Below are 15,629 nucleotides of genomic sequence, written 5' to 3'. Positions count from 1 at the left end.
TCCTGACTCCTCTTTCTGATGTCCATGTATATCTCCAAATTTGGTGATTATTTTGAATTTAGATGGCTGCATATTATCTGAGAGATTAGCATTTTTTTTTATTCAAAAAGAGAAAGAAAGATTTTAGGAGAAATCTACAGAAACAAATCACAAGGTGCAGTAAAATAAACACCTTTATGTGCATTTTGGATGCTTATTTTGACTTCAAAGAAAGAAAAGGGCTGCAGGGCGTCGTAAAACAATATCAATATACCTACAACATATTTACATTTACAAATGCATAATTGATTGATTCATATAACAATTCATTATTAATGATGTGTTTACATGTATAATTGCAGTTGACTGACACATTCTGCTGATGGCATATTCGAAATTGAGAAACTCAAGACCTTTTATTAATGACTTACTAACATTTCTAACGTCAGACGATGACTTTATTTATAGTGAGAGAAACACCAGCATTTAAAAGCTATTATAGAGTTCATATTAGCCCTTCATAAAGGGTGACTTATCAAAACATTACAACTAAGTAATAAACTAAAGTAAAAAAGATTCAAAAATAAAATAATAAAAGTGTGACGAGAAAATATCATTCAAAGTTACACAAACTCAATAGGATCTCTGATATGAATGTATCTGTTTTATGTGAATTCATGTGTACACAAACCACAAAACTCGTGTGGACATTCACAGCACCTCACCTTGGTTACTGGATTGCAGCACCTTTGTCAGCGCGGGGTCCGAGCTGAGCCGGCTGGAGCTCGTGCTCCTGGCTGCTGGAGGTCCGCTGCTTCACACAGAGACCGAGACCGATGCCGTCTACAGCGGTCTCCGTCTCTGCTCGCTGCTGACCTGCAGTCAGCCAGAGCATGAGGCTCCCGGCTCTCCTCTAGAGATTCAGCTTTTTATATACAATCTACGGTTTTAAGCTCGGCGTAACCCAAGCACTATTTTTCACTCGTACAAAATATGCCTTAAAGGTATTCAAAGGTTTATTTTGAAGGGTAATTTGGTGGACAGTGTTCAGATGAGTGAAAAATATAAGAACAATTTAACAAAATATAAATAAACTGCTGTTCATGAGAGGAGCTGCTGTCAAGCTGAATAGTTCAGCCCAGATGTGTTCATCACAGCAAACATCACTGCTGCTTTGATTTATTTTGCTGGGGTCGAACACAAACTGTTGTGTTGTTTTGGCCGATGGAGAGATGCAGTTGGAGAGTAATTGAATTAAGTTGCCAGGTTAGTGTGTGACATGAATTCATCGTTGGGACACTTGGGGACAGAACAAATCAGAATGTCCCTGCTTCGGGCATGTGACGCAGTTCTCAGCGTGGCAGAGAGGAGGAGCTGTTGGACCACAGTGGAGTCAAAGGTGTTCTCGGTGCAGGTGAATCTGAGAAGGGCTCGATGAGCTGCTGCTGCTGCTGCTGGATGCGCTCAGAGCCAGATCAACCCACGAGAGAATAGAGTCCCAAACAAATCTATCATCTACTTGTCATTTAAGGATTCGGTAGGGGTTCTAACATTTCAAATAAAGGTAGAGAAACGTTTTCAAGGTGCATCAGACTGTCAAGTATGCCATCAATAAGCTATTTTTGTTGATATTTATATTATTTGGGAGTCAAAATTTCCACATACCGCTAACCACATAGAACCACGTTGTAGTTCAGCTTGTGGTTCAGAGCTACAGGACTGCACCGGAGTGAAAAGTGAAACACAGGACGCACGTAGAGATGGTGGCGATCCCCCTCCGTGGACGGTTCCATCATTTTACGCACGCGAAATGAACGTGTCATGTATGAAATATTGTCTCTTTTTTTAGTATATACATGTATCTGTGTTTGTTTAAATCCCTTTAACCAAAGTAAAACGTCGTTTAACATCTTCATTCATCTTCACACGCGTCGTTTACCGCCGTGCGTAAAAATGGTTCGCTCCACCTGCGGCCTATAAACTCCCGCAAAGCTCTTTAAGCCCCTCAGTCTTTCTTTTCTTTTCTCTGACTCACCGCAAAGATGAGCCACGGGGACCGTTACACCTCGTCGTCCTACAGGAAGATCTTTGGGGATTCCCCCAAGTTCGCCGTCTCCTCCTCGCGCATGGGCAGCCCCTCTCCTCGGGCCTCCCCGGGGCTCAGGTCCATGGCTGCGTCCCGCCACGGCGCGTCCTCTATGGGCCTTTACAGGCGGCTCGGCCGGTCCGCCTCTTACTCCCCGGTGCCCACCGACTCCCTCGACCTGACGCAGACCTCCGTGGTCAACAGTGAGTTCAAAGTCGTCCGGACCAACGAGAAGGAGCAGCTGCAGGTGGGTGTTTTGGGTTACTTCAAAAAAAGACTTATTGGTGTGTTTAATGTTAAATTATATATTTAATAAGCTCAGGTTCAACGGATGCGAACAGGACATTTCATCCCAAACCGATCATTTTGAAACAGCTAATCAGGGACACCCTATCTGACTACTTGGCATCCAATTCTGATGACCCAGTCCTTTAGTGTAATTGCATTAACCTGACAGAGTACTAAATCAACTTATATTAGATGGAGACTAGTCTTATTGTCAGAATGACCTCATTCCAGGGCTGAGCGACATAGAGAAAATTAAAATATCACAATATTTATTTGACCAAATCTCAAGAACAATACTGCAACGATACAGAGCTGACTATTGGTAAGTAATCATCAGTAATGTAGAAGTAATGTAAAGTAGAAGGCAAATAATAGAACAGAAAATGTAAGACAATATCTAGTCTCATATCACGATATCAATATAATATTGATATATTATCAAGCTTAACTCATTCTTTACTTTACAAAGCCATTGACCAATATAATGACACAGGCCATTGTTTTTTTAATCACTATGAAAGCTCCAATCATTTTGAAACCTGCAAAAGTTGACCTGACCCCTCCAGACATGTTTTAGTGCATATTAACAGGTGTAAACAGTAAACGTAATAATGGCTGAGTTCCATTTAGTGGCTTCAGCTAGAGCCATTGTTATAATATTTAGCAAGATGAGTCAAAACGTCTCCTGAGAAAAACACTCACCTATACATATGTAGGTATACCTATAGGTATAGCTGCTGTGTAGGGAACAGATATGGATTTTACGATCTGATTTTTGAGTGAACACTTCCTCCTGGAGGAGAAGACTATTAAGACTATTCTATGAACACCACAACAAGAACGCCAGCACCAAACAACAGACAAAGTTTGCAACTAGCCGGTGAAGATTGTGGAGCATTTAGCAGCTAAAAAGCCAGATCTATCTCTCAGGAGTTGGTGGAGCCCAAAACAGAGCTAAAAGGAGAGAGAGAGAGAGAGAGAGAGAGAGAGAGAGAGAGAGAGAGAGAGAGAGAGAGAGAGAGGAAATGTTGGATTTACTTTTGTCAGGTGGTCAGAAACACGCTGGATGTGCAAATAGGCAACTGTTTGCTAACATGTTAGCCATATCACCTTTTAAAGGTGATTACAAGCAGGCTGTTCTCATACAGCGTTCGTAGCTATACCGACTAAAAGAAACACAGAGTGATTTGTATATACAGCCCACAAAATCAAGTTGTATGTATTCCGTGTAATTGTGAACAAGGAAGTAAAAAGAGCGACAAACACCATGCAGAGGGGAGGTCGGGTGGATGCGTGGGTAAAAGGCTCGACTTTTGTCCAGGAGGCCACTGTTCATGTCCGTTGTGTAACCAGAAATCACGTTGATTTATTTGTCTTGTAACTTCCATTCTTACATCACCCCCACTTCTGTACTTATTTTAAACCAAAACACAACCTTTTCCTGAACCTAAGTAAGTAAAACCTAAGTGGTTCCCAGGAAGACGGAAGTTAATTTTGAAGAGACAAAATGAACATGTGTTGCTGGCCGTTCGTAGGACAATGCACAGAAAATGAAGAATAGCTTTTATTAAGATGTCAAAGAACCGTTACATGTCAAAGTTAGGCAGGAGCTTTTATTACAAGCATTCATCTCGTTGCACAGGGCCTGAACGACCGCTTCGCCATGTTCATCGATAAAGTCCGGCACCTGGAGCAGCAGAACAAGATGCTGGAGATGGAGTTAGTGACGCTGCGGCAGAAGCAGGGCGAGCCGTCCCGCGTCGCCCACCTCTACCAGCAGGAGCTGAGGGACCTGCGGACGCAGGTGGAGGAGCTGAGCAGGGACAAGAACCGCATCCTGATCGAGAGGAACAACATGGAGGACGAGCTGCAGGTAAAACCACGGGGTAGTGACGGATGAGGAAATTGATTGGTTACTTTTCCTTGGTGGCTCCCATCCTCTCACGTCTCATTTCAGAAGCTCAGTGTGAAGTGCGAGGAGGAGATGAGGGCACGCGAGGAAGCCGAGCAGACCCTGAGGTCCTTCAGGAAGGACGTGGACGACGCCACTGCCGTCCGCCTGGACCTGGAGCGCCGCTTGGAGTCGCTGATGGACGAGATCGCCTTCCTGAGGAAAGTGCACGACGAGGAGATCCAGGAGCTGAGCAGCATGATGGAGGAGCAGCACGTCTCCGTGGAGCTGGAGCTCGCCAAGCCGGACCTCACCTCGGCCCTGAAGGAGATCCGCAGCCAGTACGAGTCCATCGCCTCCAAAAACCTGCAGTCGGCCGAGGAGTGGTACAAGAGCAAGTTCGTCAGCCTCAGCGAGCAGGCCACCAGGAGCAACGAGGCCATGAGGGCCAGCAGGGAGGAGATCAGCGAGTCCAGGAGGCAGCTGCAGTCCAAGACCATTGAGATAGAGAGCCTGAGGAGCGCCAATGAGTCTCTGGAGAGGCAGATCTCAGAGATGGAGGACGCACACGGCGCTGAAGCCACGGCCATGCAGGCAAGCAATCATAGTCATCAGCACTACTGAATCATAGTCCTTTTAAAGTTACTTCAAGGAACGTTCATTTTGTGTTGATTTCTTTGATAGAAAGTAGTTCCATGGGCAAATAAACCAGAGCAAATACAACAAAAGCGTAGTTAAAACAAAATATAATTTGGGTGAAGTAACTCTTTAATATGCAGTTTTTTATGCCTTCTCGCCTGCAACAGCTGTGGCCGGAAATTATGTGTACGGGTTGTCCATCCGTCTGTCCCATTCTTGTGAACGAGTTATATCAGGAATGCCATGAGGGCTTTTCTTTGCCTCAAAAGTCCACTTGGACTCAAGGATGAACTGATACGATTTTGGTACATAACTCAAGTATTGATATGCTAATTATGACAATATCACACAAATGTCTAATGGGAAAAATGATGAAGTGATGACATTTTGGACAGACATGGATGTAAACTGCAACTTGACCGGTTGGCAGAGGCATTCAACCTCTAGGCGGTGATTCTAAAGATACCGTCCTTGGGATTTGAGACATTACATATGACAAATACTAGACTTTCTTCGCGAGCACTAGAATTATAAAATTGTCAAAGTAGAACCTCCTCCTATTAAAATGTGCATTTACCCGCTGAAGCACTGCTGGCACAGTCTGCGTGGAGGACATTACTGTCAACAAATCTGAATAATAGGATTGGAAGGGAGCAGATCTCGGGGTCAAGTTCCTCATGAATTATGTCACAGCCGGAATAAAGCTGTTAGCTAACTGCACACAGCAGGAGGGCCCAACCTTTATGTGTCAAGGACTGAGTCTAGGCAAGGAATCCAGCGTACTGCCCATCTCAGAATTCAAAGCAATCATTCATACGCTCTCAGAGTGTTATTCTTGTACCCATCTCTTTGCCCAAGTTTGGCTTCTAACAGTAAAGCTAGTATCTAATTAAACACCTTAATCGTCTTAAAAATTTGCCATGTGGGGGAAAAAGGTTTTGAAAAATCTACCCGACGATGAAGTCCAGAAGTCACTTTTCCATATCATATTCCCTTCCCCCAAAACTACAACATTGCACTTTGGTTCTTTAAACCAATTAGATGAGATACAGCAGTACATAACATATAACAGTTTGTGAAATAGTCACGAAATGCAAACTATTGATTTTGAGTACAGGAACATGAATCATCTTGGGTTTTTTGTGGCACTCAGAACGACTTTTTTTCAGGATGACATTACGTTACAAAATCCTTTTGGGACAAGCGGCGTCTTGCACCAATCTCATGATTAAGGTTGTTCTCATCCAGTGTTCGTAGCTATACCTTCACAGATATCCCACAAAACCAAATTGTATGTAATCCACGTAATTATGAACAAGACTGCAAATGGGCAGGTCTGGAGTTGGATGGGTCAAACAAAAAACGTTCTTTCACCCAGGGGACCGCTGTATGAGGATACGTTTTATGGTTGAAAGTCCCCTCCCGTACTGAACACTAACAGTGTATTTTTTAATATTTAATTCTACGTCACTATCTCTGAGCGTTGCTTAGTCACGTGGATGCATTTAAGTTGTGCGTCCACCACGAAAAAGAATCCTAACTGACTTTCCATTGGCATTGTTTTCGTCTTGAGCGACACCAAAATAACGGACAATTTGTGTCGATCTACACGAAACCGAAAGATTCCATTTAAAAAAGAAATGTCATGACCTGCAATGATACTGGGCTATTGTGTTAATTAGTGAGCTTTAGAGTTGCTGGTAGGCAGGTTTGGACAGAGCCAAGCTAACTGTTTCACACTGTTGCCATTCTTTGTGCTAAGCTACGCTAACTGGCTGTAGCTTCACATTCAACCGACAGATATGAGAATGGTATCAATCTTCTCATTTAACCCTCGGTGAGAAACATATTTGGCAAAAATGGCAAACTTTCTTTTACTATTCAGGTTACAGCTGATAACGCCGTCCCGGCCAACAGCGTCGCCGCGTTAGCGTAGCGCCCCCCTTAGGTAAACACCGTTAGCTCTGTCGGTACGTTTGCCGTAGTTTGTGCTGTTAGCACGATTAGCTGCGAGCCACTGGCTCAGGCGGCGTCATGTTGAGAGCCGTTTAGAGGCAACAGAAATAGAACACTTTGTGTCAAGATCGTCTAATTCAGGTTCAAGGTCTGCAGTCAGAACACAACCTTTTTTAGTGTGCGGCAGTCGCTTCAGCAAACCTGTGGGACTGTCTGAAACAGTTCTTAGGGAATTGACCCTGCGTGTCTATTAGATTAACCTCTGACCTGCTAAATCGGATACAGGAAGGCCTTAGAGATGCTACAGCTAATCCCCGAAGGTTTTGCATTCCAAAAGGAAATGGCCAACGGTTATACCACAGCAAAAGCCTGTATCATAGTAGATTAAAAACAGTCTGGATACAGTACATGCTAAGTAAGTGAATGTGTTTGTCACTACTGATAATCCCCCCTCCTTTCCTATTTAACAGGACACTATCGGCCACCTGGATACTGAGCTGAGGAACCTGAAGGGCGAGATGGCCGAGCACCTGAGGGAGTACCAGGACCTGCTCAATGTCAAGATGGCCCTGGACATAGAGATCGCTGCCTACAGGTGCTGATCTGCACCCAACGGTCTCTTTAACTTAGTAGACTCGTTCAGATTCCCGTAGCCCATTGTGAGGTGCATTGAGTCTGTGTGTGTCCGGTCTGACATTTGTTTGCTTTGGTCCCAAACGAGGAAACTGCTGGAGGGGGAGGAGACTCACTTTAACTCGGGGATGTCGTTCGGTGCTGCCGGTTACGGCTACCAGCCCCGGGCCTCGGCCGGCTCCTCCCGGGGCAGCCAGAGGGAGAAAGACGGGGTCATGAAGGAGAGCTTCAAGGAGAGCAGCGAGGAGAGAGACGAGGCAGACATCAACTCCAACAACTGAAGGAAGATAGACAGGCAGACGTGGTCATGTGCGGTGTCTGCATAGTGAGTTCATAGTCGCGTTCTGTAATTGTTAAGGGCAACGCATTTTGGAATTGGAGCCGTAAAGTAAATTTTTTGTTGGTGATAATCAATGTCTTGTTCTTCCTGTGAGTCAGTTTTTAGAGGATCTTCGGAATATAAAACGAGGAGTTTGCCAGCATAACAAAGTTGTAAATGTTCAACTCTAAACAAAGAAATCTAACATGAAAATGTTGACCAAATGTCCTGTGCATCTCCAGAGGAAATGGATCATGTTGAACCAATTGGGACATTATTAAATATGTGACGAGAAATTTAAAGTTCTAGGGACGAATTTCCATTTTGCTGCTGTGTGGCGTTTTACTGACAATGTGAGAGAAAGAAAAGAAAGATAGAGACTTGAACGTTAGCTAGTTCTACGTGTCCGTTGTTGCAGCATCTTCTCATGTTGTGCTATGATGTTGAACTTAAAGAGAAGTAAAACTGCAATGTGAATAGCAACAGTCTCCTTACAATGAAGCACTGCAGGGTGTGTGGAGGACGACCTGTGCGTTGCATTTTGTGGTTTCATGACATTACAAAGTTTAGATGTGCTCTGCGCTGCTAACATAACCGCTACAGTATTCTGTGTTGGAAAAGCCTGTAATTGCAAAAGGAATAGCCATCGTAGTTTATTACCATGTTACACACTGTAAAGCATTAGCTGTGAACAATATTTAGCACGTTAGTCCACCTAGCTGCAGTGTCAATGTACTGTATACACCTGCTGAGAAAGAAATACTTGCTGTTGTTTCAGTTGAGATGAATAAAATCACATGACTGACTGATGCTTTTCTCTGCTTTTATTATACAAATCTGTTCTTGTTTTTAATAGCTTGCATGCTTATAAAATAATTTAGTTTAAAGTGTCTTTGTAACTCACACCAGGATGATGGTGCAGAAACTTTAAAAGCACTTTCACCAAAAACAGTGCAGGTTCTAGGAATGAGATATACTGTATATATGCATTTACTAAAATGATAAACCTCACATGCATAATTCTACTGGTTTACTTCTGTGATTAGCAGCACGTTGAGCCACTCGCTAACCACTTCTACTGAAAGGAGCACTCAGAAATATTTGGCCTTTGAAATGAAGAATGAATTAAGTGTAAACACTTTTAAACTACGTAATAAATGCGACTAGACTGAACAATTTAGTCACTGTTGAGCATTTATGTACATTTTCTGTATGCTTAAAATGAATACAACCCAGGAAACATTGACCAGTCTACAGTCATTTATTAATTCATTCTGACAAAAGCAAGTAGGAGAGGTATTTAAAAAATAATAAAAAAAAAAAAACTATCAAAGATTATACAAAAGTACTTTTATCATCCGGTGAGAATCAAGAAGACAGCCTGTACAAAAGCTCTTTAAATTAAATCCACACACACACACACACACACACACACACACACACACACACACACACACACACACACACACACACACACACACACACACACACACACACACACACACACACACACACCTTTGGTAGTTGTATTTTCAAGCCCTTTAAAATCTCAACTGTTCATGTGAAATCCCACTCGGCCCTTGAGATCATAAATAGAAGAAGATAGCTAAACTAGACTGCTGCATCTCTTCTGACGACACGTCGTGTTACCTTCACGGACCGACTGATTCAAAGTTACAGAGCCACTGACAGAAGCAGAGTACAGTTTCAGCAGCAGCAGTCAGTGGAAGCACACTGCAGACACATGGCTCGTCCTGAACACGAGACAACGAGTCTCGGGTTGAACATGTGACACAGAGGAGCTGAGGTTGAAGAACGTCTCGCCGGCCACCAGCTACCAAACATCTTGCTGGCAGAAAGAGACGATCCCAACAAGACATCGTGGGCAGCTGTGGAGTACCTATAGCGCCAGTGTAGAAACTTTACTGCACATTGTGACAAGAGTCTGACGAAAGCCAAAAGTTCTGTTCAGCCCCTCTTGCTCTTAAGACTGGGAGGGCAGGACCAGGCCAAAGTGCAGCACCAGCAGACCGTCCTGCAGCAGAAGGGACACAACAAAGCATCACTGAAGAGTATTCCTGGTCTTCCTCATAGTTTCCATCGTGTGTTTTTTTTTTTTTGAGGGGCTCACCTGTAGTGCCTCTTCACCCACAGAGTTCTGGATGTCTTTGAGAGACTGGTAGTGATCCAGGAGGTGGTCTCCACAAACCACGTCCACCTGCAGGACACAGAGAAACAGCTTTCCTGATTATGCCAGTAAGTTTCAAGGCATTCAGGTTCAACTGACACCAGACCAGATCTTTGAATTTAGGAGAAACTGGGAGGAGGTGATGGGTTAGACTACAACTAGTCAGTTCCAATGATTTTAAAAAGGTGTTATGACAATATGAGAATTTAAAAAGGAGCAGTTATACAACGGTTGTGACCGCTGCCACAATGACCGGTGACCTCTCGCTAGTCTCTTTCTCTGTCCTCTCTAGGTTCATCCAGACAGGCCAGGAAATCAACATAAGCTGCTAATCCTCCTCCACGTGTTCCTAAATACCAAAACGCACCGTCGCCTGAACCCACTTCAGTGGTTCTGTTCGTCTCGGAGGATAAGGAGGACGTCTCGGTTTGTAACGCTCATATTTGCGATCGTGAGGCTTCTCTCACCGCTGTGAGACAGACGCGTGGTGCCGCTGCACTAATCATGCGATTAGAATCGGATTAAGCGTGTTCTTAAGGAGTGTGTCTGTTGTACTTTAGATGCAGGCGCCCTGCTGAGTTCTGACCCGGGCATTTGCCCTCCTACGTTGGGTATTTCTGCTCCTACCCAGCAGGTGTTTCGTCTCCCGAGTGGACACGTGTGCAGCTCTCTCTCCCCTCACGTTTCCATTCTTTGGAGAAATGGCCGCCGTTGACACGAGTCTCACGAAGAGGTGAGAAGTTCAAAACCGAGGGAACCTCTTGGACGAGTGACCACACTGTCCTGTTGCCTTTGAGACACGCGAGTGATGCACATCTACTTAACACACGAGTTTCTAACTCTTAGCAGAGAGCAGAGAGTCCGGTCTACAGTGTGGTTCATACACTTGACTGATGAACTGCAGACTTACGTGTGTTTTTCCGACAGCTGTGCACTTTCTATCAGTTATTCATGTAGTTAAGAAATCGCTTGCTGAGGTTCAGCTCGGCTACAATATGGTGCGTTCAAGTGCGTAGGTTACGTTATCGTGACGCGTTCAAATGTAATCTCGCGAAATGTAGTATTTGGTGAGAAACTGGAGCAGCTGTTTGAAGGAGATGTTTTCACAGCAACAAAATATATATCAGAGATGGAATTGGGACTTATTTAACTTAGTTTAAAGCAGCTTATAATACATGATTTAACAACTAACGCTCCCGAAAATAGCAAATATTTAAAGAAAAGTACAATAATTTATACCCTCATCCTTTGAATTGTCTGTTTTTATGTAAATCACCACTATAAATGACAATATCAAAGTTAAAGGATAGGATTTTTTGTCCAACTGTTCAAATCTCTGATGGTTTTATGTATTTATTGACGGGCCTATATGTTCTATTTCTAGTGTGTTTTGTCTGTCGAGGAAGTAGAACACCTGTAAAAAGGCGCCCACTGATTGATTCACTCTCTCTCTCTCACACACACACACACACACACACACACACACACACACACACACACACACACACACACACACACACACACACACACACACACACACACACACACACACACACACACACACAGCAGCGTGACCCCGTCCGCTGTGCCCTCCTACACCACGCGCTGTAATGCCGGCTTCCTTTGCTGTCCCGCTTCCAAGTCCGTCTAAAGCAACCGTCAGGATCAAGCCGGCGGTCCCGTCTGTTTGTGAACTCATCAGCTGACAGCCTGGCAGACTCACCTGGCAGGTGGCGCTCAGCTCCATCTTCCTCCTGATGAACAGCTCCACGTGGCGGACTGTCGCCTCGCCCGACACGCGGACGTACCGCCTCTCTAGCGGCTGAACGGGGACAGGGGGGACAGGGGGGACAGGGAGGAACGCGCTCAATCAAAGTTCTTCAGGAGAATGGAACCCATTCAAAAACTGTAAGGAGTATAATTCAAGTCGTTACCTTGTAGTTATTGATGCCCTCTTCAGCCCTGAAAGCCAAACAGGAGTCAATACACAGCGAGGACAACTTATTGGTACATAGCAAGTATTCGATTGAAGACAACGGGACCGTCTAGTGGCAGGTCGATGTAACTGCAGGGTCATTCCATTAAACTGGATTCCAGGAGAAGACGTACCAAGAGTGTCATATTTATGTCTACAGGCCAGAAGAAACATCCCTCTCCTTCAACAACAAGAGACTAGAGAGCAGCAGTGGACCCCTGTCTGTCAGTCAGGGAATGATTCACACCTGGAACTCACGGCCCAATTAACAGCAATGAAGGTGCAGCTTTTGGTTTCACCCTCGCTATGACGGCGCTGCTACTTCACACTGAACTTGGGAGTTTGCATTTTCTATGCGGGACATAGAGAACACAACTGGACCTTTTTCCTCTAAAGACTTTTGAACACATCATAGCTGCAAACGCTCTAATGTGATTAAAACCATTTCATTTGCATCCGTTTCAGGGCTGCAGGGTGCTGAGCACGCCTTCCCATTAGCTGCATCGTTAATGTGATTAGTTACACCTGCTAATGACGAGTTCAACGTCTGCTGGGAAAAGTGGTGGTTGGTTACTAGGAAACAGACATCAAAAATAGACAGTGAGAACCTGTTTGCATGCAGAGAAATAAAAGAAAAGAATAAATGCTGACACCAGGTGTGACCAATTAACCAATTAAAACATCTCACTGTCGAGATGAGCCAATAACAACCAGTAAAGATCCGGTAATCAACGGGGATTAATACATTTGCGAACAACATTTTCTTTGTGTCGTGCCTTTAAATCATATCTACATGCAGAATGTCTGAGAAGCCGAGAGCCCTTCGTTGCCTTTACAGCAGCTTTAGATCCTCACCCAACGAAATCCAGCAGCAGAGACACGTCCAGCTCAGGAGGAATGGTGAACATGGACTGGGGAACGTTCTCCTTCTTCTGCCTCTTTATCACCACGGGACCCGGTGAAGAGACCACCACTGCAGAGCAGCAGAGGGGAAACAACACAGGGCGCTTCACTTCCATTCTCCACGAGTGACGGGAGGCTGAATAAAACACTCGCTTCCAGCGGCGAACTTTAACCGGCAAAGTAGCAGCCTCAACCAATAGCAGAGAGGCGTGTGTGTGTGTGTGTGTGTGTGTGGTTGACCCCACAGGGTTCCCACTCTTTTCTAGAGAACCCATTTTTTTCTGGACTGTTCCAGGACATGTTTAGGGATGCTCCGAGTGGTATGACAGGAATCACCGCATACACTAATATGTTCCTCTCTGTGGAGGTCTGACCATGCAGCTCAAGGCTATAACTTAGCCATGAAATAATCTCTCATGTGCTTAGAAATGATCACAAATTGATTCATAGACTGATAGAATAATAAAAACGACCGCAGTCACCAGCCAGCAGTGACTAATATTTACATTTTAAAGGAAAATTTTACATCACTGAGAGTTTCAGCCACTTAGGTAGCAACCTGCATGTGCTACCATGTGACCCCGAGTTATTCAGTATTTTACGATACACACTAAAATCTAAAATAACACACAGTTAGTAAAACCTGACACCTAAGGAGCAAAATCTCAGCCCGGATCTGCGTATTCTAAGTAGAATATGTTCGGTTGTGTGTAACCGATTCACACAGAATCACATCATATGAGCTGTGTGTGTGTGTGTGTGTGTGTGTGTGTGTGTGTGTGTGTGTGTGTGTGTGTTTCTGACCCAGAATGACAGTGAAACGCCGTACGTTACGTTGCTCACGGCAGAGGATCACAGGCGTTCGTCTAACGTTGAGCCGGCGCTCTTCAACGTTTAGCAGTGAACTGTTACCTGGTTTCGGCACCGCCAGCCCTCTCTCTTTGTAGAAGTTACACATTTGCTCTCTTTCGGCTGTCGCACCAAAACGAACACAAATAAAAGAGTTCACATTAGAATAGAAACAGAAAATGACACATAACTGTACATGAATAACTTCATCCGGCTTTTTAGACTGTACTTACACTCCTCCAGGAAGGGAACCATTTTGTACACAATGTCCTGCAGCTGTCTGTCCGGCCTGCAGGACAGACAGAGGAAACCAGTTGTAAGCTCAACGCTGACCGCTTTGACAGCTAAAATCCATACATTTCCAGAATTCATCGTGTCAAAAATCCAGTCTTGACAACAAAACTAACTCTACATACAAGAAAATGAATGCATTCCAATTTCCAGAATAACTATGTAGTGTTTTCCCCCCACTTATAAATAGTTTTTTCCTTTTGAATAACTTAAAACTGGACTATAAAAACTATCGGTTGACCACCATATTAATTGAACATGTACGGTGGGGGGGGGGGGGGGGGGGGGGGGGGGATCCATATCAGCCGATACTACCAGACCTACCTGATGTTGTACAGCGGTTGTGTCTGGTGGACAACGATGCTGCAGGTGGGACACCTGTTGCTGTGGAAAAAGTGCTTCACGATGCAGTTTTTGCAAACTAGGGGAAGACGAAACACATTGCAATGTCAGACACAGTATGGGACCGTATGTATGTCGCATAGCCAGAGTCTGATATGCAGATTCATATTTGAGACCAAATAACTAAATTATGTTTGGAAAGAAATCCCTTAAATTAAATGTGTTTGCAAAATGATTGCTGTAGAATGCTTGAGATATTTAGTGAGCGGTATGGTTTGTCAACTTGTCAAAGATCATTGCTTGAGAAACAATATAGACACTGGAGGTTATTGCTCTTGTATCTGAATGCTGATACAGATATCAGTGAGGAACAAATACTGGATATATTGCACGGTTTATCAGCTGTCGGACGTATCATGATGGGAATAAAATGTTTGTCCGGGCATCCTGATGTAGAACCACTGCCTCCTCAGTCGGGATCATTTTGTGGCACGTCGATGCCCTTGTTTCCTATGAGCCTCGCTGCATCCCCCCCCCCCCCCCGCAAAAAAAAGTTTGATTCCCAAAAGGAGAAACCCCAATCAATGATATGCACTCGTGTGGAACTCCATGACGCTCCTCTGAGGGCTCCGAGGCTAAAGTTAGACCTGAGACAGGACTCACATGTGTGCAGGCACTCCGTGATGGTGGTAGCGTCGATGAGGAAGCCACAGCAGAGGGCGCAGCGGATATATGGATAGAACTGTTTGAGGGGGAGCTTGGTCTGTGGAGAAGGACACAAAATCCACAGTCGATGGTTACAAAAAAAAAAAAAAAAAAGCCACGCAGCTGCATTTGCATGAAGTCACGTCGGCTTCAAAGGCTAGCTAGTGTTAAAGCAATACTACGCGTAACTCAAGGTGTCAGTCGAGGCATTACATGTCACCGTTAGGTAAGCAGGACAGCTCAGAGATAGGGGGGGGGGGGGGGGGGGATAATACTTGTCAGTTGACAGGAAGTTAAGACAATGGAAATAGTCTTACTTATGAATCAAGTGACGTTTACGACAGTCAGTGTGAGTGACGTTAAATACAACGGTCAGTGAACGTACCTCTTCCTCCGAGTCGCTGTCTAATATGTTCGTTGACCCTTCATGACTCCTGCGACCGTACAACGGCAGACACAGAGGAGGCGACATTCCCAACGGCAGCTAACGACACTGCAACAAACGTCCCTTTCCTCTTTTAGGTCTCGAGGAAGAAAACAAAAAACGGCAAGTGAAATGGTTTGTTTTAAAGTACAACTTAGTTC

General features: G+C 44.5%; 2 protein-coding genes and 1 long non-coding RNA gene across 5 annotated transcripts in view; 2 read left to right on the top strand and 1 right to left on the bottom strand.

Annotated features, from left to right (window-relative positions):
- The first annotated feature begins 2,021 nt into the window (after positions 1–2,021).
- inaa (internexin neuronal intermediate filament protein, alpha a) lies at positions 2,022–7,753 on the top strand. Its single transcript, XM_068718850.1, has 5 exons — positions 2,022–2,312; positions 3,996–4,226; positions 4,311–4,838; positions 7,310–7,434; positions 7,561–7,753. Exons 1-5 carry the CDS (start codon positions 2,022–2,024, stop codon positions 7,751–7,753), a joined length of 1,368 nt encoding a protein of 455 aa, XP_068574951.1.
- Positions 7,754–9,033: 1,280 nt separating this feature from the next.
- pcgf6 (polycomb group ring finger 6) lies at positions 9,034–15,516 on the bottom strand. Of its 3 annotated transcripts, none has more exons than XM_068727418.1 (10): positions 15,430–15,516; positions 15,003–15,102; positions 14,322–14,418; positions 13,940–13,995; positions 13,662–13,829; positions 12,810–12,927; positions 11,914–11,941; positions 11,703–11,801; positions 9,923–10,009; positions 9,034–9,826 (listed from the first exon to the last, which is right to left on the bottom strand). In XM_068727418.1, the coding sequence occupies exons 1-10, from the start codon at positions 15,514–15,516 to the stop codon at positions 9,776–9,778; spliced, it is 891 nt and encodes a 296-aa protein (XP_068583519.1). In that variant the 3' UTR covers positions 9,034–9,775. The 3 variants fall into 3 exon arrangements, 2 of the variants coding, with proteins under 2 accessions (XP_068583519.1, XP_068583528.1); XM_068727427.1 differs by having other exon boundaries at positions 13,770–13,829; XR_011104794.1 differs by lacking the exons at positions 9,034–9,826; positions 9,923–10,009 and having other exon boundaries at positions 11,783–11,801; positions 12,731–12,927.
- LOC137885255 (uncharacterized) overlaps positions 15,501–15,629 on the top strand; it is a 14,569-nt gene continuing 14,440 nt past the window's right edge. Inside the window, exon 1 of the long non-coding RNA XR_011104795.1 lies at positions 15,501–15,591. This is a non-coding gene — a long non-coding RNA (uncharacterized lncRNA). The remainder of the gene's footprint in view (positions 15,592–15,629) is intronic.

This window comes from Cebidichthys violaceus, unplaced genomic scaffold (assembly GCF_023349555.1).
Source record: "Cebidichthys violaceus isolate CVI_PGR_0920_01 unplaced genomic scaffold, fCebVio1.0.p SCAF_10, whole genome shotgun sequence".
In the NCBI taxonomy this organism is placed as follows: domain Eukaryota; kingdom Metazoa; phylum Chordata; class Actinopteri; order Perciformes; family Stichaeidae; genus Cebidichthys; species Cebidichthys violaceus.
The sequence above is the reverse complement of the archived record's forward strand: the minus strand, read 5'-3'. Positions and strand labels throughout refer to the sequence as shown.